The sequence below is a fragment of the Bidens hawaiensis genome, unplaced genomic scaffold, assembly GCF_021521415.1.
Source record: "Bidens hawaiensis isolate Kalapana, Puna unplaced genomic scaffold, B.hawaiensis_p1.1 tig00002477_1, whole genome shotgun sequence".
NCBI classification, from domain to species: Eukaryota; Viridiplantae; Streptophyta; class Magnoliopsida; order Asterales; family Asteraceae; genus Bidens; species Bidens hawaiensis.
In genome coordinates, this window is record NW_027491136.1 from 1,110,871 (window position 1) to 1,137,082 (window position 26,212).

Consider the following 26,212-nt stretch of genomic DNA (forward strand, 5'->3'; position numbering starts at 1 on the left):
ATAACCATTTTTTTCTCTGATCATACGTAACTTTTGTCACATAAGTTTTAAGCATTTATCTGTCTTTTTTCCCATAATATTATTTTAAATTTTCTTTCTTTATATTTACCATAAAAATTTCACATATATACTTTTTAGCCTCTCATCTCTTTAGCTTTTCACCTTTAGTTTTATATATTTAGTTTTTGATCATCAACTTTGGTTGTAACACTTTTGTTCTTTTAACTTATGCATTTACTATTTCGCCTTTCGACTTTGGTGACAAAACCTTTTGTCACAAAACTTATCATAACGAATGACTAACTTCTATCAAAACACACAATAACTTTTAACCCGTTTTGTGTCTATGCCCTACGATGATAGGAGTATTTGTTTTTATTATTAAAAATAGTAAATAGCCCTAAAGAAAAGTTTTTGAAGACATTTTGTGACCTCAATTTGGCGCACGATGTAATAGTAGTCGATTGGAAAGAAGTGGATGAACACGGTGGCGCCACGTAGCGGGCAACCACCACCACCGTCTTTAATCAAATTGAGCATAGAATAACTGATTTTCGAACGGTTCAATGGCGTTAAGAGCAGTTGCAGGCTCTATGGCGAGACGACAACTCACGCCTGCAAACTTATGCTTCCAAGTTCCATTTCTGATCTCTGCTTCTTCAAATCATCGATCCATCGCCCATCCTCTTCCTCCTACAGGTATGATTAGCTTATAACTATTCTATTCATGTTTACCTGTTATTCAATGAATTCCTAGCATATCTAGAGACTAGAGTTAAAAATTGAAGACGTCAAAATCACTACCCTTTGGGGTGAAATGAGAGGCATGATTAGATTAACATCAACATAGCCTTTAAATATTCGGAGAGCCATTTTTATATTATACACAAACTATTTTACAATTGTCAATGGTAACAGGATCCCGGTTTTCTATTCGAGCAATACAAGAGACAACAACTGACCCTATAACTTCTATCAAAGGGGAGAATACACCAAATTGGAAGATTAAAATGCTTTATGATGGCGATTGTCCGCTCTGCATGCGCGAGGTATATAGGAAACTGTCTTTCTGCGTTTAGCTGTCATTTGTAAATTCTTGAAATTTGTTTTATTTTTGTTAGGTTAATATGCTAAAGGAAAGGAATAAGGACTACAATACTATCAACTTTGTCGATATAAGTTCAGATGATTATTCGCCAGAGGATAATCAAGGCCTTGACTATGAAACTGTATGTTATTAAAAATAAAAAAATGCATGTATTGTTATTACTTGTTAGGCACTTTGGGTTTAACTTGAAATTTTTTTTAACATTCTTAGGCTATGGGAAAAATTCATGCAATCATGTCTGATGGAACTATAGTTACTAATGTTGAGGTATGCTCGTTGTATTTTCTCATTATGCTATCATGTTTTTTTCTGTTGTTTTCTTTGCTGCAACATGTTTCTTTCAGAAATTTGCATTTTGATCTTTTGAGTACTCATTCAGGCGTTCCGGAAGTTATACGAGGCGGTTGGTATGGGATGGATATATGCAATTACAAAATACGAGCCTGTAAGTAGTCTCGCTTTGCATGTTTATTGTGTGGCAAGTGTTGATCGGAGGTGACAAATTTAGGTTGAGGAATGGGTCAGAACTGGTAATTTTGGTACTGAAAACTTTTGTCCAAAAATTTAGTTGTGTTGTGATTTGCGAACAATTATTTTTTTCAAATGTGATTACAAACTTGTGTTATTTCAATGTACTAAAAAGTTCGTTCAAAATGAGGTTTTATGCATTAAAATACAGCTTGGGCGACGTTGGACCTGTTTTGACATGGTTTTCTTTTCAGCTAAATTTTTACTTTACCGGGCTGACCCGTTGTAGATAACACATGGCCTAAATTGACTGATTCATAAACCAAAATACCTTGCTGAGCCAACATGTTATTGACAGGTTGCAACGATAGTGGATGCTGTTTATGGTGTATGGGCTAAATACCGTCTCCAAGTCACAGGTTCGTTGACCTGAGCAATATCATGTCGGTTGTATCCTTCTACACATTGATAACACTGATTAACATTATTCTTTTAGGTCGACCACCTTTAGAAGAGGTTTTGGAAGCTAGAAAGAAAAAGGTATGCTTATTGATTATGTGTACTTAATTTATCTTATTTACTAAACTGGGTTCTTAAATTGGCAGGATGAAATATGCAATGACAGCAAGAGTTGCAGGATGTAATATCTAGATCTCTTCTTTCATATGTCCAGTATTTATGTTTTATGTCTATAAGTTAGATGTACATAAACAATCACTTTTTTATATACACAAAAAACGGTTATGTACTTATGGATTACTTTCAAATATACAATACAAGATCTAGGACACTGAAAAACCATATTTACAAAGGTAAGAGCATCAAGAACATAAACAACATAAATATTCATGCCTGGAAAAAAAGAAGAAATTTAATATTTCTTCTTGTGAAGGTTCAACAGGCAGTAATTAAGGTATGTGAACTGTGCAATTCCATGATGTATTAACATTTAACAGCATCTCTGCTTTTTAAGGGGTTGAATCCCTCGTGAAAGGCCAATCCTTTCTCTCACAGAGTTCCGCCTTAGCAATTTGGACACTTTTGTCCATCTTTCCCGAGCAATATTACATAAAGAAACCATTTCTGGATTGAGTTGGCACTCGCTGGGACCATCATTTAAGATGCCACGAATTTCATTTAGAAAGGAATCTAACTGCAAACTTTCCATTATTGGACCGTTGATGTCAAATATAGTATCAAGGAAGGACTCAACAGCCTGAGATGAGGTGCCTGGCTCTGCAGCAGCCCCATAGTTTGCTGAATGAAGTGAAATATGCTCCTGATAATAATTTGTGGAAGGAATCTCACTATCATCAAGTACCTTCTCTTTCCCCCGTTCTGATTGAGTGGTTACAATTGGTTTGTGGTTCGAGTTATTCAAACTGTGTGAAGCTTTAGTGACCTGTAAAGGTGGTCTTGGTGATCCATCTTTTATCCTGACAGGTGGCAACGAGGTGCCTGATTGAAGATGGTCTTTAAGAGCAGCCTCGTGGTCAAAAGGCCGGAGTAGATCAAAGTGTTCAGATGCAAACTTCACCAAATCTTGAGTTTCAACCTGTTAATAAAATCAATTAGAGCCTAAAGAGAGTAAGTTTGTTTGTGTGTGTGTGTGGGTGGGTGGGGGGGGGGGGTTGGTGGGGAGTGGAGGCTCACCTTCTGCTGCTCGGTTAGTTGATTAGCTGCTACATACAGATGCGGTTCTACTATTAGCGCTTTTAATTGCAGTTTGGCATCAAGAACAACACCTGCCTTTACTTTGTTTCTGGGATTGAGGTACAAAAACACTCCATTAGACGCCTGAGCATTATTTACTATTTCATCCCAAGACTTAGAAGAAGCTTTTAGATTAAGAATCTGCAAATGTCACAAAAAGCATGCATCATGATTTGTGATTATAGCTTAAAGTGAGCCACTAATAATATACAGGCAAAAATACATACATCTTCAAGCTGATTTGGATCTGTGTAGAGCAGTCTCAACAAATCCTTCACAGTATACACCGCTGCATCTTTCAGACGTCGATAGCGATTACCATTATGGCTGATCTTTTGTAAACGATACACCTTATCTGATAAAGCCGGGCATGGGTGTTTTTCATGATCTGCACAGTAATAAAAACAATAAGTCAATGACTGGCTGCAAGAAGGAAAAAACGAACTTTTGAGTATATGGTATTAGAATACTTGCAGGTAAAACGGTAGTCCTTCATGACAAATGTTTCCGTCAAGGCTACTTCCACACCATTCATCAAATCAGCATCCTCAATTACCGCCACCAGTCTGTACAAACCATTTCTGGTATGCTCTGAATTATGAGTAAACCAAAACTTATTAGCAAACCCGACACCTTCTTTTAGCTGCAAATGAGTATTTCCTTGAAGGATTCGTCTCCCTCTCCTTTCACTCAGAACCTTTTCTTGGAGCTCTGCATATGACCAACTACCTTCATCTTCATCATCACAACCACCGACTCGAAAACCCAGAATTTCCAGTTTTGCGGCAGAATCGGTCCCGGTGGTCACTATCTGGTCAGTAAGAGCATCAACCAGAGCTATTTGAATGGGCTTTTGGTTCTCTCCTAAAATAGTCTGTCCAGTGTAGACTGGCAGGTTAATCTTGTTTCTGAACTGTAGCTTTAGCTTTTTCACAACTGAAGTAGTTGCCCTGTTTGATAAGAAAATGGATGTGTGAGATACAGGCTAATAATTGATTAGAGATGGTAGTTAATTTGGGTTTAATTTAAATTACTCTTTCGCGCTGATCAAAGCGTCCCGTTTCGCCAATTCAATTTTCACCTGAACCATTCAAAGCTTAGCCATTAGATAGATATATTACTTTTAGACAGATGAGATGAAGGAGAGATGAAGTTACAAGTTGATGAACCAAAGGCCGAAAAATAGGCACCATTAAACGCCGTAATGTTCGGATTAACATCAGCTCTCCTGCCTCCCTATTATTAACTAACAGAGGTTAGGTACCCGTCTTTATTGTATCATATGCATATATAAAATCTAATTTCGTCACTCTGTTATTTACCTTGTTAGCGCATCGATTGAACTTGTGTTTGGTTCTGGCCAGCAGTAGTCGGTGCTATCTTCTTCGGAGCGTTGTCGATTGAACGCCATTATCCGAGCTTTAGCCGAGAATGTAGTGGTCGGTAGGGATATCGGCGGCTGGCAGTTGAGAAAGAAAGTCGTTATTTGTGGATTATCCGATCTGATGTACTACATATATTGCACACCTGTGACCTACCGGCACATTTCGCTTTCAGTGTTGGTGACTGAATGGCCGTCGTAGAAAATATTTGAAGGACGTGATGTTGGCCTATGATCTCATTCATATCCAGTAAAATTGTAAATTTAGAAGCGTTTGCCTTTTAGGGGCATGGGGGGCATATACGCCTAAGAAACTTTTGGTATGTAACCAAATCATATTTGGCCCAAAAATGTTTAACCTTTCGTAAATGTCTGAGTCATGATATTTGAGTTCGTGCTGATGGTTTTCGGTAGCTAATAATGCCACGTGTCAGACATCTTATAAGAAATGTAGTGAGCTCGATTTCTATTAACGATATATTTTTTATTTTATCATTTTGGTTCAAAACTGTAAAAGTGGAACAATTTTAATTAAATAGACTTGCTACTCATTAATTTTAAAAAAGATTTTTTTTTCAGATTTAAATAATGGTAAGCATAAAAGTCTTCTTATGTGTACACTAGAGAGTTGAGTTAGTAACCATACGGTTTTATTAAGATTATTTATATATTAACATTAACATAATAAAATATATTAGTGTGAGCGATATTTGTCATCGAAGTTTGGAGGAAGCTTCCTTGCTTTACAATAGACAAAGTTCGACATTCAAAGGGTTATAACGAAGTTTCAAAAGTTGGTCATAAAGTCGCCCATCTAATAAATAAAACAGGCTCTCTTGGTTATAAATTATAATTATGTCATTTCTTTAAAAAATAATTATTTATATTCACTCTTTAGAGTTTAGACCAACCCTTTGTTTATTAGTTAAATAAATAAAAATCTACTCTATTTTCTAATAGTTAAACTCCGAACAAACTTTATTATTAATAAAGAAAAATCTTGATACCTTCTTAAACGACTGAAGGGTCACTAGTAACTAAATAAAATAATCTCATTCATTAGAAAGCGTCATCTTTTAAATAATACGATCAAATGTGTTTCTTGCAATCCGTAAATAAAGTATTTGTACTTTTTAGAAAGGTATGTAGGTAGTGTTTGCTTTATTATAGGAAATTATTGTGATTATGGGTTGTTTATAAAGAGAACTTGAAGCAGAGAAAAAAAATAAACACACTTTATAATTGTATATATTTGATTTGATGAAAACAGGAGTGTTAAGTGAAAATGTAGCATCTGCAGCTTGTACAAATTAATATTGTTCATTTTTTAAGGGCTTGCGTATTTGATTTTGGTTGCACGTCAGAGATGAGTTCATGAATCATGAGATTGCTGTCATCAACACACCCTTAATTTTAGAGCTTAAAACGTGTTAATGATGTTTAGGATGTATACATAATTGTTAATTGTATAGTTGATGTGGATTTTCCTAGGATGTACCATGCAAGCATAATTGCTAATTGTATAAAAGGTTTTGATGTAACTATAGTTGAACATTTGTAAAATAACAAAAACACAAGCATAATTTATATCTACATGAGCATGACGCTTTTCTATTCGAAAATGACATTTTCTCTCATATGCTACTTTGCTTAGATTATTATTATTGGGTTTTTCTTTCGTTTTGTTTGCTTAGCATGTTGCCGAATTGGTTCAAGAGTTACAGCCTTATATAAAATATATGGATTTAGTCTTATAGAGTGGCTAGTCTGGTGTTATTAAATATAAACGGTTTTTCACGTAGAATTGTATGAAAGATTGGAGTAACAATTATTACGCTATAGAATTCAACTAGTTTACTATGTTTATATCATAATAATTATTACATTACAACAAAATGAACTAGAGTAATTATTACTGTACTTCAAAACTATATATAACTATTACTAGATTTTATCCTTCGTATTACGAGGGGTGTTTTACATTATTTGTTTTTAATATTTATATATATATATATATATATATATATATTTGGATTTTAATTTTATTTATTGTAAGAAAGTTAATAATTAATATACTTGAGGTTTGATGATAAAATGGTTTCACAAATAAATGATATGTTATAATCCGGTTTAAAAGCTATCTGGATTTGGTGATACCCATTACCCGTTTATTTTCTTTGTTATAAAATTGTTTCTTAATTATAAATAATATATTTTTAAATAAAATCGGATATTAATTTTTAGTATATACCTATTTTATATGTTTTCATATCAAATATTTAATTAGATTAATTTTTAATATAATGAGATGTTATAACCTGTTTAAGAGCTATCTGAGTTTGGTGAGACTTTTACCCGTGAATTCGGGTCAAATGCGTAAGAAGCATTCATTTACAAATAAAACAATCTGATGGCTTTAGAGAATGGTTGTTTTACATTTTTTTGTTTTTTAGTATTTATTTTTTGGATTTTAATTTTCTTTATTGTAAGAAAGTTAATAATATAGTTATAGTTTGATGATGAAAGGGTTTCATAAATAAATGATATGTTATAACCCGTTTAAAAGCTATCTGGATTTGGTGATCCGTGACCCGCTTATATTTTTTACTATAAAATTATTTATTAATTATAAATAATATCCTTTTCTTTTTAAATTGGATATTAAATTTTAGTATATCTCTATTTTATAGGATTTTCATATCAAATAATTGGTAAGATTAATTTTTAATTTAATGAGATGTTATAGCCCGTTTAAGAGTTATCTGGTTTTGGTAAGACCCATACCCATGAATTTGGGTTAAATCAATGAGATGCCTCCATTTAAAAATCAAGCAATCTGGTGACTTCCATAAAAGGAGGGAGCGACCACATCGCGACACTTAGGATTTTAGAGTTTCCATTTATATATGTTATAGATTAGTTATTAACTAATAATAATTACACCTGTTAACATATTTACTCTAGTGTTTCTTACCATTCTAATGTTAAGTTGTTTGCCCCACCCTGATTATTGTGAACATCACATACTAAGAAAAGAATATTCTCATGTTTGTCCTAGATATTAGGCTCGACGAACTCAATTTACGTTTCACCGTTAGAACTTGAGGTATCTTCGTGTGTTGGTTGAGAGTTTTCAAAATAAATCTTTTAAACAATATTACATTTTTTATAGGTATTTGGAAAATTATTTGAGTATGTTTAATAAAAATGTTTTATTTTGTTGTTAGTTTAGTTATTATAAGTAAGTAAACGGCGGTTATCTCACATATTATTACGAATAGGAACCAAAGCATTAGCAAGGTCAAAGGAAGGTTCGCCGAAACTACGCATAAAGCCATAGAAGGGAACTTCCACACGATAAAAGGTTTCACCGACTCGCCATTAATGTCTACTCAAATGCAATACCTAACTCTTCTATTTTTTTCTTAATAGTAAAATAAGTTAATTAGTTAATTACGCTAGGGCTGCTATAACATGTCGGGCACGACACGATAATACACGATGACCTGTTGTGTTGAACACGAACACGACACGATAACTAATCGTGCCATTATTTCTAAACACGAACACGAACCTGTTTAGTAACAAGTTAACCTGTTAAGACGTGTTAAGAAGACACAATGAATAATACATGTGTAACGAAACCAAAATTTTCAAAATGAGCATTAAAGTCTTAGTTAATAGATAATCCATAACATATATGAAACAAAAAACCACAAATCTATAACATACTATAAGCAAAAGACGACAAATATATAACTTACTTGAAACACAAAACCATAGAAGCAAATCATAACATACATAAAAAATATAATATTGAGTTCTGACGGGCATTAGCAGTGGTGGTACCAGGAACTTTTTTCTATATCGGAATTTTTTTATGCTTGATTTTTTTCCGGTGTCAAAGTTTTCGGGCCCGAATGTGTCAGGTCGGGTCGGGTTGATCATTCGGTTAGATAAATAACATGCGATATCACTATCATAACAAAAATATATCGTTAAGATTCAATAAAATACAAAGTCATTAAATAAAAAGATATTGCATATTATAATTGTTCCTTACGTGTTTTCATGTTTTGAAAAATATCTTCAATCGCAATTTTGAAAAAGAACTCATTCTCAATATAACAAATACAAGCATCATTCATATAATCGTCACCCAAATGATTACACAAATCCGACTTCACATGCTTCATAAAGAAAAACATTTCTCAAACGATAAACCAACAGGAATTGGTTGTTGGCGATGGTTGAAACCTTGAGGCGAACGGCGAAAGCGATGAGGCAATGGCCATCTGCTCGATAGAAAAAAACTGATCGGTTGCTGAGTTGATGGCCGATGTTTTTATTTGTTTATTTATTTATTTTTTATTTAGATATTATGTTTAAGAATGTTAATTAGGTTGGGCTTATTAACCCATTCTATGAGTATTTTGGGCTTTTTATTAATCTATAATTCTATATATGGGGTAATAGGGTATTATTCGCCCATATATAATGTTTGTTAATAACTTTTATAGTTTTTTAAAAGTTTTTTATATTTTATAAAAAATAATATTCGTTACTAAAAAATATAAGTAAACTTTTTATAACCAATGGGTTTAAATATACTTTTTTAAAACGATACTGGGTTCACTCGCCGAAAAAAAATGGGTTCGCTCGTTAATTCAACACTATAGGTTATATATAAAACCAAAAAAGAACCAGGTTCGGCTAAACCCGGTGGTGATAGTGTGGCTCCGTCACTGGGCATTAGTGAAATGCCGTTTGTAAGTATGACTTTAGGTTTAAGAATTTAGGAGTGTATATATATTTATTTTTTAAAAATAAAAATATGCACATGTTACTAACAGGTTAACAGGTCTTTAGCCTGTTACGACACGAATTTAAACATGCCTTAAACAGGTTGACCTGTTTAAGACACGAAACCTATTAAGCTCAAATCCAAACCTTTTAAAACCCGTGTCGTGTCGTGTTAACAGGTCTGTGCCATAAATTGACAGCCCTAAATTACGCTATGTTTGTTTGAGATAATAAGGTTGTGTTTGTTTTTGCTTAAAACATCTGCAGGAGGCTTATGTCTGCGGGCGCGCAGACATAAGCTTCTGAAGACTGTTTGTTTTTTTTTTAAATAAGATCTGCAAACTGCTTTTATGGTCTTAAAAAAGAAGCTATTGTTCAACTTCTTCACACATCTTCACACTTCTTAACATCTACCAACACCCAATGTCCAACACCACCACCACCCATCATGCTCCGCCACCACCACCGTCCACCACCACCACCCACCGTCCGCCGCCACCATCGTCCATCACCGCCACCACCCACCGCCCACCACCACCACCCACCACTATCGTCCATCACCACTACCACCCACCCGTCGGCCACAACCATCATCCACTACCACCACCCACCGTCCGCCACCACCACCACCTACCATCTGCCACCCACCACCACCCTCCATCACCACCACCACCACCATCCATCACCACCACCACCACCCACCCGTCGGCCACAACCTTCGTCCACTACCACCACCCACCGTCCACCACCACCTACCATCCGCCACCAACACCGTCGACCACCTACCACCATCACAGTCCATCATCACCACCACCCACCACCACCACCCACCGTCCGCCACCACCACCGTCCACTACCCACCACCATCACCGTCCATCACCGCCACCATCCATCGTCCGCCACCACCACCGTCCACCGCCCACCACCAACTATTTTACTAGTCTACAGACGTTAAATGATTTCTATCTACTATGATATGTATGATAGATAACTAATTTTCAGCTTATGCAGACGATACTCAGTTTATAAAACAAACAGTATTATATTTTCAGATTGCAAACCTTCAGACCACATCTTCAGTTGCAGACATGAAATCAGATAAAATCATATTGCAGACAGTTTTTGTCTTCATAAACAAACAACACCTAAGTTAATTAGTTAATTATGCAATGCTTGGTATGAGATAATATAATGGATGAGAAACAAATAGATAAAGGAACATAATGGATCATTACTACTCTATTATCATGTTTGATGATTAACTTATAAGACCATGTGTAATAGATGAAGCCCCTATGAGAGCGTTATGCGCCATATGTTGCCACGTTACCATAGGGACTTTATGACTAAAATGTGTGTAGTAGATGGAGCTCCTACCAATCATTACCCAATTACTATTATTATTATTATTATTATTATTATTATTATCTATTTTTAATAAAAATAAAACAAATAAAACTTCATTAAATAAAATAAAGAAATAAAATTACATTAAATACGACATAAGAAATAAAACTTAATAATTGTAAAATATAAAGTTTTAGATAAGTTTTTAAAATTTATAAATTTAAAGGTGTAACATTCTGGAAAATCCCATATTTATTTTGGACTAAAGATGTCAACTTTGAAAGTTGAGGAATCAAAAATATTCTCAAGACAAGTAATGAGAAAAACGAGAGAAGAAAAATAAAGCATCTCATGTTAAGGAAATAAGAAACTCCATCCCACATAGAAAGAAGGAAGAAAGTAGAAACATTCCACATGAGTATAAATAGGGAAAAGAACTTTCCTCCCACATTGGAAAATTATAAAACTTGAACAGTTCGCGCTAGGCGAAGAAACAAACATAGATTGCTTTGCGCTACGTCATGCATGAATAACACGAGTGGACACGTGGCAGCATGTGGTACCACGTGGGAAGACGCCAGATGACTCAGCAAACTTTAAGTCGGTTCGCGTCGCGCGAACGACTTAACTATTTATCCTTCGCGCTACGCGAAGGGACACAAAAATGGCTATATAAATAGGAGGGTTCACGGCACTTCCCATCTCATACCAAAACACTTTACATACACGTTTAGCCTCGGGAAGCTTGCCAAGCTCCGAAACTTTGACGGTTTAAACTCTAGAATGCGATAGAGAATAGAAGTGTTGCTCGAGCAATCTTAAGCGTCTAACTCTGAATACCCATGCGAAGTAGGGGTTCCGTTTATTATTATTATTATGAAGTCTTAGACCATAGTCGAGGGTATAACCCGAACCTTGATCACAGTTAACCATAATATAGCTGTTCATAAGCAAAGGTTATAGTAAAATATTGTTTATTCATGATTAAGAAACGCAAGCATTCACACACAAAGAGTATAGTAAAAATAAATATTTCTTTATGATAAAGAATTTTAATATTCATTTACAAAGATTATAGTTAAAGTAATGTTTCTTCTTGAAGAAGAAACCTAGTATAGATATTCATGAAGAAGAAACGTAGCATATGATTGATAAATAAACAAAGTGACTAAAGGTTCAAAATTTTTATATTAGAAAATGATTTGTCAAGGTTAAAGCTATACAAAATAGACTACGGGTCTGAAGCCAGATCGTTGATTTAGATATTTATACAAAGGTTATTCTCGTACTATTGGTCCGAGATAACAATCAATGAATCAATCAGAAATCAGAAGCAGGGGTCAGTAACAAAAAATGATCATAAACAGAAATCAATATCAGAAACTCGTTACAATCAACAAGGTGAATACACCTTAAACTTTTACAAACTCTTTTATGTAACATATTGGATTTTTCGAACCCCCTATTCGTATATATAAAACCCGATCCGGGATCATTTTCGGATATTTATTATTAATCAAATTAAACAATTTTAAGTAATTAAGATTTACATTTTCACTTTATACCCTTTGTACTTCATAGAATGTTCATTTCTTGTTTTGTGCATAAAAAGTTCAATAATTAATCAATTCTCAAACCACAAGAACCAAAATTGTCAAATTATGAAACTCCTCCTCCCCCTCCCCAGAGCGCCGCGCGATGGGGTAGCCACCCATGGTGGTCACGCGGCGCTATGGGTGGTCTGCACAGAATCCTTAGTTTATTTCGTTTCCTAGTTCATTTTTGGCCTGAAATCACTTGTTTTAGGACATAATCGAGTGTTTTAAGCCCCAAGAAAATTAATAACACTTAGATACATGTCCATGTTCATTACTTGTTGCCCAATAAGGAATTTTACTGCTTGATATATCGATTTGATCATTAAAAGTTTATTCGGTTTCCTAAACGAGTAAATTAACTAAATATAGTTCGTTTTAGAGTTTTCTATATAAACAACACTTATAATCTCTGCTAAAAACTTCCATAAATCCTAAATATTCATTCCCCAGCCGTCACCTTCACTGATCATCATCATCTTTTTCGGTTTTTTCATTATTGTTGAAGATACACGCTTAATCGGTTGACTTTGCTTATGCACCGACCTTTGACTTCATCTCCTGATCGATCCTTTCACTTTCCGGGTAAGTTGTAAACTGTAAAATCGTTCATATTTATTCCCTAGTCAATAAACTTCAATCAATTTCAGTGGTTGAAGGGTGTTGACTGGTCAATTTGCTTAAAACTCGTTAAAGGGCAAAATAGTCAACAAGTTTAACTATCCGTTTCTCATATTTCTGGTCGGATTCAACGTTCGGTGCAAAAGACTTTTATTCTCGTAACAAAATTTTAAGGCTACTGACCAAAACCCAACTTTCGACTCGCTGTTCAGATTCTGGTCAGTACCAGCTCGCTTAAACGTTTAATTTAACATAACTAGAGTTCTACTCACCCGTTTGAATTGATTCAAGCGGCATTAAGTTTGTTTTTATTTATAGTTCATATCTCAAAGTTTCAGGTTCAGATTATTTATCTCGTTTGACGTGTAGTGGATGACTCGCTTAACTTTAACTCGTTTATTTGTAATCGTATTCACTTGACTTTATTCTAAGGTGAGTTTTATCATTCCCCTATTTTACTAAGTTTTCACAAATGTTTTGGGGACATATGCGTACAATTCGTATTACATATTATATATATATATATATATATATATATATTATATCTCAAAAATTAGCAAACGTATAATTGTGTGTGATTAATCAAATATATTTGTTATGTGTTTACTTGTTTATTTGCGCATTCGTATTCGAAGAGGTCCAACATCTTCCCTTGTATAGGGTTCTCATTACTATTTACCCGCGCCCGATTCGCTTGGCAACGGTCTTGTTATTATTTGCTCAGGGTTGATTGTCGACGCTCAATTCGCTTGGCAATGGTTTAATTGACACCTTATTTGCTCATGGTTTGATTTCATTACCGCAACTTATTACGTTTTGCTTATTTCTCTTATTTATTATATTAACATTATTTTATTGTAAAACTGGTGATAAACTCACTCAACATGTGTTGTTGATAACTCTGTTTTCTACGCATATTCAGGTTGCTATTGAATTAACGTTGAAGTATGGACACTTAGAAAGACCTTAGGATTTAATAAAGACAATTATTATTTAAATCTTGAATGAATTACATGTATTATATTATTGGTTTTTATTTTGAATATTTGTGCATTGTATTTGAAAATAATTAACTTAATAGATATTGTCACATTTTATTTATGATAACATCTTCGAGTTGTGAACAATCAAATCACGTCCCGACACTTCCGCCATAGGTTGGGGTGTGACATTTTAGAGTCAGACTGTTTTTTATAGGATCTTTGAATCCTTAAAACCTTGTGTTACAATAATAAGAAACGGGCACACTCTAGTTAAAAGTATACATGTGCCTGGATCCATTCATGCATGGTGTCTCGGATTTACCTGGGGCCATGCATATCATCAATACGCCTCTGGAAGTCCACTGGGCTGTTCAGAGAAATGATATTGTGTATATGTTTTGATTGTACATGTACATACGGTAATTCAACCCCAATTAAGTTGGGTTCCTAATGAGTTATCACAAAGGTATTATTGTTGATTTCACAATGATATTAAAAATATTTTACAACAGCGTCATTCACCGGCTGTGTGCTGACGCATCCCACCCCCCCCCCCACATTTTAGGGAAACAGTAAAATTTGAAAAGAAAAGCAAGACAGATTAAAAGATTGGAGATATAGTCATTAGACATTATCTGATGGTTCAAATATTTTATTCAAAAAGTTATAAAGAATCATGTTTTCATAAGGCATTTATTTAAATTATCAAAACAGGTCTTTTTAAATCCTGAGTTTTCAAAATAATAATATTTTATGTTAAAGACTTCCACAAAAACAAACCCGCAACTATGATATATTTTCAAAACAAGTACCAACTAACGGGTGTCACGCCTAGGCCCTAAGTTGGGGTGTAACAAAGGGTAAAAAATGTAACGTTTTTGTTTTAAATAAAAGAAAATGGTTAATGTACCCTATCATCTTCTCCAGCCGCCTCTTCTTCTCCAGCCACCTCCCTTCTTCTTCTTCTTCTTCATGGTTATCTGCAACTCCATTTTCTCTTTGCAATATTTGATTAAAAGACATTAATCAAACACAATCAAACCAGCCCATCATTAATCTTCCACTTTGATGCTAGACTATCGCTATCTAGTAAAAAACAATAAAATCAAGTTCCTAATCACCTAAGCAAGCTAGGGTAAGTAGGGTGTCAAACCACGAGTAATATGTAGTCAGTGTAATATGCAACCAGTTTCAAGAATTATGAAGTGAATGTCAAAAGTGTTGATCACACTAGCAAACAATTTGGTTTTAATATTAATAAAGCAATTAAACAACTTTCAAGCATTTAACAAAGACAAATCACACCAAGGTTTCAACCAAGTAGTTAAACAATAATCTCATGTTAACTTAACAGATAAATTATCAATGATCAATACAGATTGGTTAACTAGATAAACCTCAGGCATCAACAATCGCTAACACACGACACTGGTTATCAAACGGTCCATGTCAGTGTGACTCAACTAAGGGTAGTTGTATGCTTCACCATATTCAAACTATTCAAAACAACCCTATAAGCAATTATCATAGTAAATGGCAAAATAATCGTTCTGATCGAAATAAACCTAAACCAACTGAATGCACAGTGATACGAAACATAAATACTCATATAGATTAATCAAAGATATTTACAAATCATTCATTCTAAAACACATGATAAATCTGAAGAATAAAATACTCTACATCCCGGGTATGATTCGAGAAGATTAGCTGTGCCTCGACATCACAAGATCTTCAATATTATAATATAAGCCACGTAGATGATCTCGGGATGAATCGGAATGGTGGAAATGGTCTTCTCAGCCTCTAGAACTGCTCTCGAAAATGTTAGATTAGAATAGGGTCGTGATGCTTTAAACAAAACCCTAGGTTTCCCGATTTTACCACCCATCGCGCCGTGATGGGGCCTCCACGTGTCCATCGTGTATCGCGATGGACCACAGTCAACATTATTTAAAATATAATTCCATTGCGGTATGCGATGGTCTTCATCCACCCCGTCACGTATCGCGACGGGTCTCCTCACCAGCAATCTTCATTTCCTGCCTCCTTTTGTGTGCTTGCCATCCCGGGTCTTCATTACGTGCTCGAACAGGTCCATATTAACTGCTTTACTCACCTATGACCTGAAATATAACAAACGCATATGAAGTACTGAAGTTCGTGCAATAAACGACTAAGACTAAGCAATTAACGAGCTAACATATTTACAAATTAACCGACCATCACACTCCCCCCCCCCTTTCTGGCGCTATGTGGAAAGCGCCCACACCCTCCACAGCGCCTAGGGGGGGTGTTGTTCTCGGCGCTATCAGGCTCCATGGGTGGGGATGGCTCCCCACTACGAATGGTCTAAGAATGAAATGAATCATTAATTTGTGTTGTTTGATACGAAAGAGTGAAATGCAAATGACAAAGATACATTGCCTAATAAACCAAAAACCAAAAAAAGAAAAAGGTAATGGTGGTGGTGTTAGCGGCAGCAGCTGTGGAGGAGATGGCGGTGATGATGAGAAAGTGGGTCCAAAAAAGGAATGCGATGAAAAAAACAAGTGGTGCGGATGAATAGTTTTGATATGTTTAGAGAGAATGTTATTTATTGTGTGATATCCTGAGACTATGTGTAGTGGAGGGCTACAAAATGAAGACGATTTTCAACACGCGGCGCCACATCAGTAGATGGATGATTTTCATTTTAGGGGTATAGTGGTTTTGTAGCCCTATTACATCATACACACACACACACACATATATAATGTATGAGTGATGGGCAAATTAAGTCACTTGTGTTTTAAGTAATTTACAATTTAATTAACAGATCATACAACTATCATAACATGCTGAAGAGGAGCAAAATAGTCCATTAGAAAATATGATACTCGCAAATTTGAATTCGTTAAACATAGTTACAATTTTGACCCCTCCACTTTAATTAACTTTTGTAAATTTAGGTAATAGTTGCAAACCGTAGTCATTAGATGTTATCTGATGGTTCAGATATTTTATTCAAAATATTATAAAGAATCATGTTTTCAAAAGACATGTATTTAAATTATCAAAACGGGTCTTTAAATCCTGAGTTTTCAAAATAATAATATTTTATTTTAAAGACTTCCGCAAAAACAAACCCGCAACTATGATATATTTTCAAAACAAGTACCAACTAACGGGTGTCACGCCTAGGCCCTAAGTCGGGGTGTAACAAAGGGTAAAAGATGTAACCTTTTTGTTTTAAATAAAAGAAAATGGTTAATGTACCATATCATCTTCTCCAGCCGCCTCTTCTTCTCCAGCCACTTCCCTTCTTCTTCTTCATGGTTATTTGCAACTCCATTTTCTCTTCGCAATATTTGATTAAAAGACATTAATCAAACACAATCAAACTAGCCCACCAATTATCTTCCACTTTGATGCTAGACTGCCGCTATCTAGTAAAAACAATAAAATCAAGTTCCTAATCACCTAGGCAAGCTAAGGTAAGTAGGGTGTCAAACCACGAGGAATATGTGGTCAGTGTAATATGCAACCAGTTTCAAGAATTATGAAGTGAATGTCAAAGTGCTGATCACACTAGCAAACAATTTTGATTTTAATATTAATAAAGCAATTAACAAAGACAAATCACACCCAGCTTTCAAGCAAGTAATTAAATAATAATCTCATGTTAACTTAACATATAAATTATCAATGATCAATACAGATTGGTTAACTAGATAAACCTCAGGCATAAACAATCGTTAACACACGACACTGGTTATCAAACGGTCCATGTCAGTGTGACTCAACTAAGGGTAGTTGTATGCTTCACCATATTCAAACTTTTCAAAACAACCCTATGAGAAATTATCATAGTAACTGAAAAAATAATCGTTCTGATCGAAATAAACCTAAACCAACTGAATGCACAGTGATACGAAACATAAATACTCATAGATTAATCAAAGATAATTACAAATCATTCGTTCTAAAACACATGAGAAATCTAAAGAATAAAATACTCTACATCCCGGGTATGATTCGAGAAGATTAGCTGCGCCTCGACATCACAAGATCTTCAATATGATAATATAAGCCACGAGATGATCTCGGGATGAATTGGAATGGTGGAAATGGTCTTCTTAACCTCTAGAACTGCTCTGGAAAGTGTTAGATTAGAATATGGTCGTGATGCTCTAAACAAAACCCTAGATTTCCCGATTTTGCCACCCATCGAGCCGCGATGGGGCCTCCACATGTCTATCACGTAACGCGATGGACCACAGTCAACATTATTTTAAAATATAATTCCATTGCGGTATGCGATGGTCTTCATCCACCCCGTCACGTATCGCGACGGGTCTCCTCACCAGCAATCTTCATTTCCTGCCTCCTTTTGTGTGCTTGCCATCCCGGGTCTTCATTACGTGCTCGAACAGGTCCATATTAACTGCTTTACTCACCTATGACCTGAAATATAACAAACGCATATGAAGTACTGAAGTTCGTGCAATAAACGACTAAGACTAAGCAATTAACGAGCTAACATATTTACAAATTAACCGACCATCACACTCCCCCCCCTTTCTGGCGCTATGTGGAAAGCGCCCACACCCTCCACAGCGCCTAGGGGGGGTGTTGTTCTCGGCGCTATCAGGCTCCATGGGTGGGGATGGCTCCCCACTACGAATGGTCTAAGAATGAAATGAATCATTAATTTGTGTTGTTTGATACGAAAGAGTGAAATGCAAATGACAAAGATACATTGCCTAATAAACCAAAAACCAAAAAAAGAAAAAGGTAATGGTGGTGGTGTTAGCGGCAGCAGCTGTGGAGGAGATGGCGGTGATGATGAGAAAGTGGGTCCAAAAAAGGAATGCGATGAAAAAAACAAGTGGTGCGGATGAATAGTTTTGATATGTTTAGAGAGAATGTTATTTATTGTGTGATATCCTGAGACTATGTGTAGTGGAGGGCTACAAAATGGAGACGATTTTCGACACGCGGCGCCACATCTGCAGATGGACGATTTTAGCCTTGTTACATCATACACACACACACAATATATATATATATATATATATATATACTCACACACACACACACACACATATATATAATGTATGAGTGATGGGCAAATTAAGTCACTTGTGTTTTAAGTAATTTACAATTTAATTAACAAATCACACAACTATCATAGCATGCTGAAGAGGAGCAAAATAGTCCATTAGAAAATATGATACTCGCAAATTTCAATTCGTTAAACATAGTTATAATTTTGACCCCTCCACTTTAATTAACTTTTATAAATTTAGGTAATAGTTGCAAACCTTAATCCTTTAACTTATAACCATATTTTTTTTTAATTTCACATTTAACCCATTTTCACCCATGATTATTAAACGTTTATAATTTTTTCATGCGCTGATATATTTTTTTTTAGAAGCTGACACTCTAAAACGAGAATTTTATTCTCTTTAATTTGAGTATGATATTGCTTTAGTTTTTTTTCGTTAAAAAAATTAAGATTACGTAGTGGTGTTGGCGATCCGGCTTCGATGGTTTTTAAATTAACTAATTCGTAGCGGGTTTTGGTAATCGAAAACCGAAGCAAAACCGTTGAAAATTAAAACCAAACTATTATCTACGGTTAGTGTTCCCGTTGCATCACGCGGGCACTCATCTAGTATATGTGTGTGTGTTGTAAGGCCCTGTTCCCGGTAACCCTACTTTGGTGTTGGATTTACTCATAAACACAGTTCTAAAATCAGAGTAAATTAAAAACTTTGCGGAATAATTAAAAAACTTCAACCATCACATTACAAAACATTCATTCTTGTCTTAACATACAAATTGTCTTTTCATAAATAATTAATTAAAATGGTCATAACACTTCATTATGGATGCCAGTCTCTTCAGTCCATGCCCTGTGTCCCTCCTTAAGCTAGCTGCCTCGACCTATTTGCCTGCGTGCATACTAAAAGTCAGCTACGCTGAGTGAGTTCTAGTTAACCATTTAACATAAAATACATTCATATCCTTACTCATACGCATCCGAAGATACGTATTCATACCTTATTTACTCTTACTTCTTTCATACAAACTTTATATACATGCACACGTGCTTACATACTTTCTTTCATAAGGCCTTGTGATTTACCATAGGCTATTCTATCTCTACCATCACAGATATTATTAGGGTCTGGTCCCTTCTGTCTCAGATATTATCAGGGTCTGGTCCCTTCTGTCTCAGATATTATCAGGGTCTGGTCCCTTCTGTCTCAGATATTATTAGGGTCTGGTCCCTTTGTCTCCAATAACCATACTTGTCACGTCACTCGATCATACATTCATTTTCAGTCATGCATACTTTACATATCTTCTGGTCATGTATATACGTATATGTACAAATTCATTCGTATAAACATTCCATAATAACATTCAATACTTAGTCATACATATATCATACACATATCATACACTTACCACTTAAGTTAAGTGTATTAACAACTATCACAAAGGAGTATGCACATAGCCCCAAAAACATAACGGTTAAAGGGGCTAGAAACTCACCTGAAGTCGGTTTCTATCGCCGTTAATAGTAATGCCCTTCTTTAGCTATGCACGACTAACTATATAACGCATTACGAGTGTCAAATATCCATTACTACTATTTCTTATATCTAAGTTAATGACACCCTCAACTAACGGGGGTCCGGGGGCAGCGCCCCTGGTAGCGGGGTCTAGGGGCGGCAGCCCCAAGCAGGGTCCAAGGGGCAGCGCCCCTGGCTGGGGTTGAGATGCCAGGTCAGCTTGGAAAAAATTTATTTTCATTAACAGTCCTTTAACAAAAATGCATCAGAAGATGAATTTTATAAAATTTCGCATGGAAGAATTTCGCTTCGCATGCATGGAATTTCGCTTCGCGTGAAACTGTTTCGCTTCGCATGGCTGAGCGAAGTGAAATGACTGTTTCGCTTCTCATGTATCAGAAGATGAATTTTATAAAATTTCGCATGGAAGAATTTCGCTTCGCATACATGGAATTTCGCTTCCCGTGAAAGTGTTTCGCTTCGCATGGCTGAGCGAAGCGAAATGACTGTTTTGCTTCTCATCGCTGAGCGAAGCGAAATGCCTGTTTCGCTTCTCATGGCTGAGCGAAGCGAAATGCCTTCCTTTCTTCGCTTTTTTCCATTTTAAAGCCATTTTACTTCGTGGCTCCTCCTCAGGACCTGATTTTTTACTCTTTCTCAACTTTCGGCACATTCTGACCCCGAACCCATCTATCTCATAGTCCGAATGCCACCTTTTTAACTTAAAGTGCACCCAAGAGGTAATAACTTACCAAGTTTAGTTTTTTCTTACATTTCACAACCTGATCTATTATTATATTTGTTTGCATGCCGGTTCTAACCATAAAACTTAACCATTTAAACCGAAACCTACCTTTTGCTTCGGTTTCGAGTTCAGATCCGGACAATACGTAGATCTGGACGCGATTCTTGTTGTTTGATGATGTCTACACACGAGATTCTTCCTTCTTTTTACACGGATTTGGATCCGGAATGTAGAGAGAAAGTGTGTTTGTTCTTGAGTGTGTGTGTGGTGAAAGGTAACAAAATGGTGGCATGGGCCCCACAACCCACTTACAATTCCAAACCCAAATATTATCCAAACACTTAACACACGACTAACTTAACGACACACAGTTAAATAACAAAACTTTCCGTCATTTAATATTTAACAAAAAGTTGGATGTTACATGTGTGTATTACACGCATACTAATATAATAATATAAAACCAAAACCCATACCAAGGCAACAAATACTTGTTGCCCCCCACCCCACCCCACACACACAAACGCCTAGGAGGGAAGGGGGTGTTCTCACCCTTGTTGCTTCATATTTACCGTCCACTACAGTTTGTCTAGATGAGTCCTTTCTATTGACAAACCACACACTTTTATTCCCATCCCATTATACAAACAATACTTAATGTAAAATATAAATCTAGATACATTATTTTGTTTGGTTTATTTATATGGCTAACTAGTGGGCTCACCCGCCGCGATGCGGCGTAGTTGGGTTCCCACCGTATGTTGTTGTCTGTGTTGGCGATGCGGCGTAGTTGGGTTCCCACCGTATGTTGTTGTGTGTGTTGGTCGGCGGATTGGATGTTGTCTATATTGTTCTGGTAATATATGTTTGCATAGATAATGGTTTATACATGTATAGTTGACATACATTTGAGTTGCACATGCTAGCATGGGCTTTATAATACCAAAGACATTTAGAAACCCAAGTTGCCCTATATCATTTACTTGGGTATTTTCGGGTTTACATATACAAAAAAATGCAGCCTTGTGATGTTAGATGCCTTCTGTCTTCTTGTTTCCAAAAGAGCTTATGTACCCATGTTCTTCACTTCATCTTTGTACATTAAAAATTAAGAACTGACAATTGATTGATAAAAGCAAACAGATTATACGACATCAAGGGTGTATCGGTCAAAGTTCAGCTTTAGGAAAGTCAGACCAAATTGCGGTTCATATCAGATTTGACCAAAATGCATGTTTGTCCAACTGCATGGTTAAAAATTAAGTTTGTATGTTAAGTAATCTTTTGCTATCAATTTACAACTCCTTTATGGAACTGCATTTTGAACAAACTGCGTTTCATATCAGATTTGACCATAATGTCCTTGATAGCAAATTTAACCTACGCGTTGTAGCAGTTTTATTTTTAAAAAACGTTAAGTACCTGGTGTTTCTTGCATTGGCCTCTTGGATTTAGGGTCTTGTGTGGGTGATGGAGACTTAACGATCTTGGCGTGAATCACTATATGATAAAACCAACAATATCAACCATAAAAGGAGACAAATCATTAACAAAAACACAACCCAAGACAAATCATTAATGAATGCACAGCCCAACAACGACAGCACAACTTATAAGCTAATCACATGAAGAAAAATTATCAAGTATCCATGAAGAAGTAATTTGACTAAATGTGACGAAAACACCACACCACTGACACAGATTGACCACCTAAGAAGATATCTACCCGAGCAACAATTTGGTTTGTTCCCATATGCACTTCATCATTAATTCTACATGAATATTAATTTGAGGTCAAATTACTAACTGTTATTTTCTACTTGATTATATTAGACTGAAATGAGAAGAAAATCTCATTGAAGTAATAGCTATGTTGATTCATTCATTTATTTGGTAGATGCTTTCTTCCATTTAGTGTTCTTATTTTATTATTAGTGTTTTTGTTTAAATCGTACACTTTGTTATACAAAAAGATCCTAATATTATTAAACAAACAGCAAACAATAAAAAAAAATCTATCAAACCGAACCATCAACCATACACAACAATAGTGACCCGCCATCCACTGACCAACATAGATAATATTCCACAAATAAATACAATACTTGTTACCTTTAACCAAAACAGAGCACACATAAATCTATTATCAAGCCAAAACATTTAAGGAAAAAGGTAACTGCAACTGATTATTCATTAACATTAAATTGAAATTAATTTCATAACTCCACCAAACAAAGTAGAGTACAAAATAACATCAAGATTAAAAACCAATTGCATTTTATTGATCCTAAAATTGCATACTCATATACTTTCATGAACTTTTTCTGGACTTTCTGACCCAAACTCAAAATGACCTGAAGCCTTTATGACCGCAACTAAATTTACAATAAAAAATGGCATACTCTAAACCTAATATCAGTTAACGAAAATCCGTAACCTAATTGAAATCTATTAGACGTTGGAAAATAGTCTTCACAATTATATTGCTAACACACATAAATATAAAAGCAACTATATAAGAAATCCATAAGACAGTGGGTTTCCTATTAGCTATCACTAATCAAAGTATCAAACTACTATAGTCATAAAAGACATCAAGTCAATAGTAAACATCAGGTAACTAAAATCACTTCATACCTTGTCCTCATTAGAACGCACAACTGCAGCATTCTCGTTCCATCAGACTTCTTAAACATGTGCAACTGCATGGTAAATGAATTCCGCATGTCAAAGGTAGCACAATCAGTAATATTAAGTGAAATCAATGTGTAATTGAACAAAATCCATCAGACTAAAGTGGCTTGTGACATGTACTATACAACTCACCTGGTTCCCACTTTGATTGATAAAAGCCTTAAAATTTTTGTTATCGAAACCTTAACAAAAGCAATTGGTCACACTATTGATGGAGAAAAACTCAAAAAATACATACCTGAATCGCGATTGATGATGAACGTGGTGACCCTAATTGTGACATCCCTCGATTACGGGTCAAATTGAATTTATTTTGTATTTGTTTTTATGCTGTAAACCGACCCGATTTATATCCTGAACATTTCAAATATATAAAATATTGGATTTTATGTTACTAAAACATTCCCGCTTGTCTAATTTGAAAAACCCCTTTTACAGATTCGAAAACGGACTTAAAACGCTCAAGATACATCAAAAACGAACTTCCGGACACGAACCGATGTGCCAACCAACAGCCCCATAGTGGCCAAGGCTCCTTACCGTTTAGCCCCGTCAGAAATGCAAGAGTTATCAAACCAACTCAAAAAACTTTCCGACAAAGGCTTTATTCGTCCAAGCTCCTCTCCTTGGGGCGCTCCCGTCCTCTTCGTGAAAAAGAAAGATGGCTCATTTCGCATGTGCATCGATTATCGTGAACTCAATAAACTTACTATAAAAAATCGTTATCCTTTGCCACGAATCGACGACCTCTTCGATCAACTCCAAGGCGCAACGTGTTTCTCCAAAATCGATCTTCGATCGGGATATCATTCGTTGCGTGTTCGCAAAAAAGACATTCCAAAAACCGCATTCCGTACTCGATATGGACATTTCGAATTTTTGGTCATACCCTTCGGGTTAACCAATGCACCCGCTGTATTTATGGATCTCATGAACCGCGTTTGCAAACCGTTTCTAGATAAATTCGTTATTGTCTTTATTGATGACATTCTCATCTTCTCTAAATCCTAAGCCGAGCATGAGCATCACTTGCATTCCATTCTTGAACTCTTAAGGCAAGAACAACTTTATGCCAAATTCTCCAAATGTGAATTTTGGTTGGAAGAAGTTCAATTTTTGGGACATATCGTAAACGAAAAAGGTATTCATGTTGATCCCGCTAAAGTTGAGGCCGTTAAGGATTGGAAGACTCCATCAACTACCACAGAAATTCGTTCCTTCTTCGGTTTGGCCGGATATTATCGGCGTTTCATTCGGAATTTTTCCAAGATCTCTTTACCCCTCACCTCCCTAACTCATAAAGGAAAACCATTCGATTGGGGATCCAAACAAGAAGAAGCCTTTCACACTCTCAAGGACATGCTTTGCAATGCTCCCGTTCTAACTCTTCCCGACGGAAACGACGATTTTGTTGTATTTTGCGATGCTTCTCATCAAGGTCTCGATTGTGTTCTCATGCAACGAGGTCAAGTCATCGCTTACGCATCAAGGCAACTAAATGTCAACGAGAAGAACTACATGACTCATGATCTCGAACTGGGTGCTGTTGTTTTCGCTCTCAAAATCTGGAGACACTACCTTTACGGTACGAAATGTGTGGTGTTTACTGATCAAAAAGCCTTCAACATATTTTTGACCAAAAAGATCTCAACATGAGACAACGACGTTGGGCTGAATTACTTAGTGACTATGATTGCGAAATTCGCTACTATCCAGGTAAAGCAAATGTTGTCGCCGATGCCCTTAGTCGAAAGGTTAATGACAAATCCGTTTTGCTCCTTAGCGTCATTATTCAAACCGATCTTCAAATTCGTATATTTCAAGCTCAGCGTACCTCCGTTGAAGAAGGCAATATGTATGATGAAATGTCGTGTGGAGCTGAACTGCAACTTGAAACCAAACCCGATGGTCTTTTGTACTTTCTCAATCGTTTGTGGGTTCCCGATCGCGATAACCTTCGTACTTGTATACTCGACGAAGCTCACAAGTCGCGGTATTCTGTTCATCCCGGTGCGGATAAGATGTACTTCGATCTTCGTGCTACCTTTTGGTGGCCGGGTATGAAAAAGGACGTAGCCTTGTATGTATCTAAATGTCTTACTTGCTCAAAAGTCAAAGCCGAACATCAAAGACCTTTTGGTCTACTCGAGCAACCACCGATTCCCGTTTGGAAATGAGAAGACAT

The 26,212-nt window shown here is 35.8% G+C and overlaps 2 protein-coding genes across 2 annotated transcripts; one reads left to right on the top strand and one right to left on the bottom strand.

Moving 5' to 3' along the window:
• The first annotated feature begins 566 nt into the window (after nucleotides 1–566).
• LOC143619594 (uncharacterized protein At5g50100, chloroplastic) lies at nucleotides 567–2,280 on the top strand. Its single transcript, XM_077091485.1, has 8 exons — nucleotides 567–699; nucleotides 919–1,049; nucleotides 1,122–1,229; nucleotides 1,319–1,375; nucleotides 1,488–1,553; nucleotides 1,935–1,995; nucleotides 2,073–2,116; nucleotides 2,182–2,280. The coding sequence occupies exons 1-8, from the start codon at nucleotides 567–569 to the stop codon at nucleotides 2,218–2,220; spliced, it is 639 nt and encodes a 212-aa protein (XP_076947600.1). The 3' UTR covers nucleotides 2,221–2,280.
• Nucleotides 2,281–2,525: 245 nt separating this feature from the next.
• On the bottom strand, nucleotides 2,526–4,379 carry LOC143619516 (calmodulin-binding protein 60 B-like). Its single transcript, XM_077091424.1, has 5 exons — nucleotides 4,324–4,379; nucleotides 3,764–4,239; nucleotides 3,517–3,677; nucleotides 3,230–3,430; nucleotides 2,526–3,131 (listed from the first exon to the last, which is right to left on the bottom strand). The coding sequence occupies exons 1-5, from the start codon at nucleotides 4,377–4,379 to the stop codon at nucleotides 2,526–2,528; spliced, it is 1,500 nt and encodes a 499-aa protein (XP_076947539.1).
• Nucleotides 4,380–26,212: the final 21,833 nt, after the last annotated feature.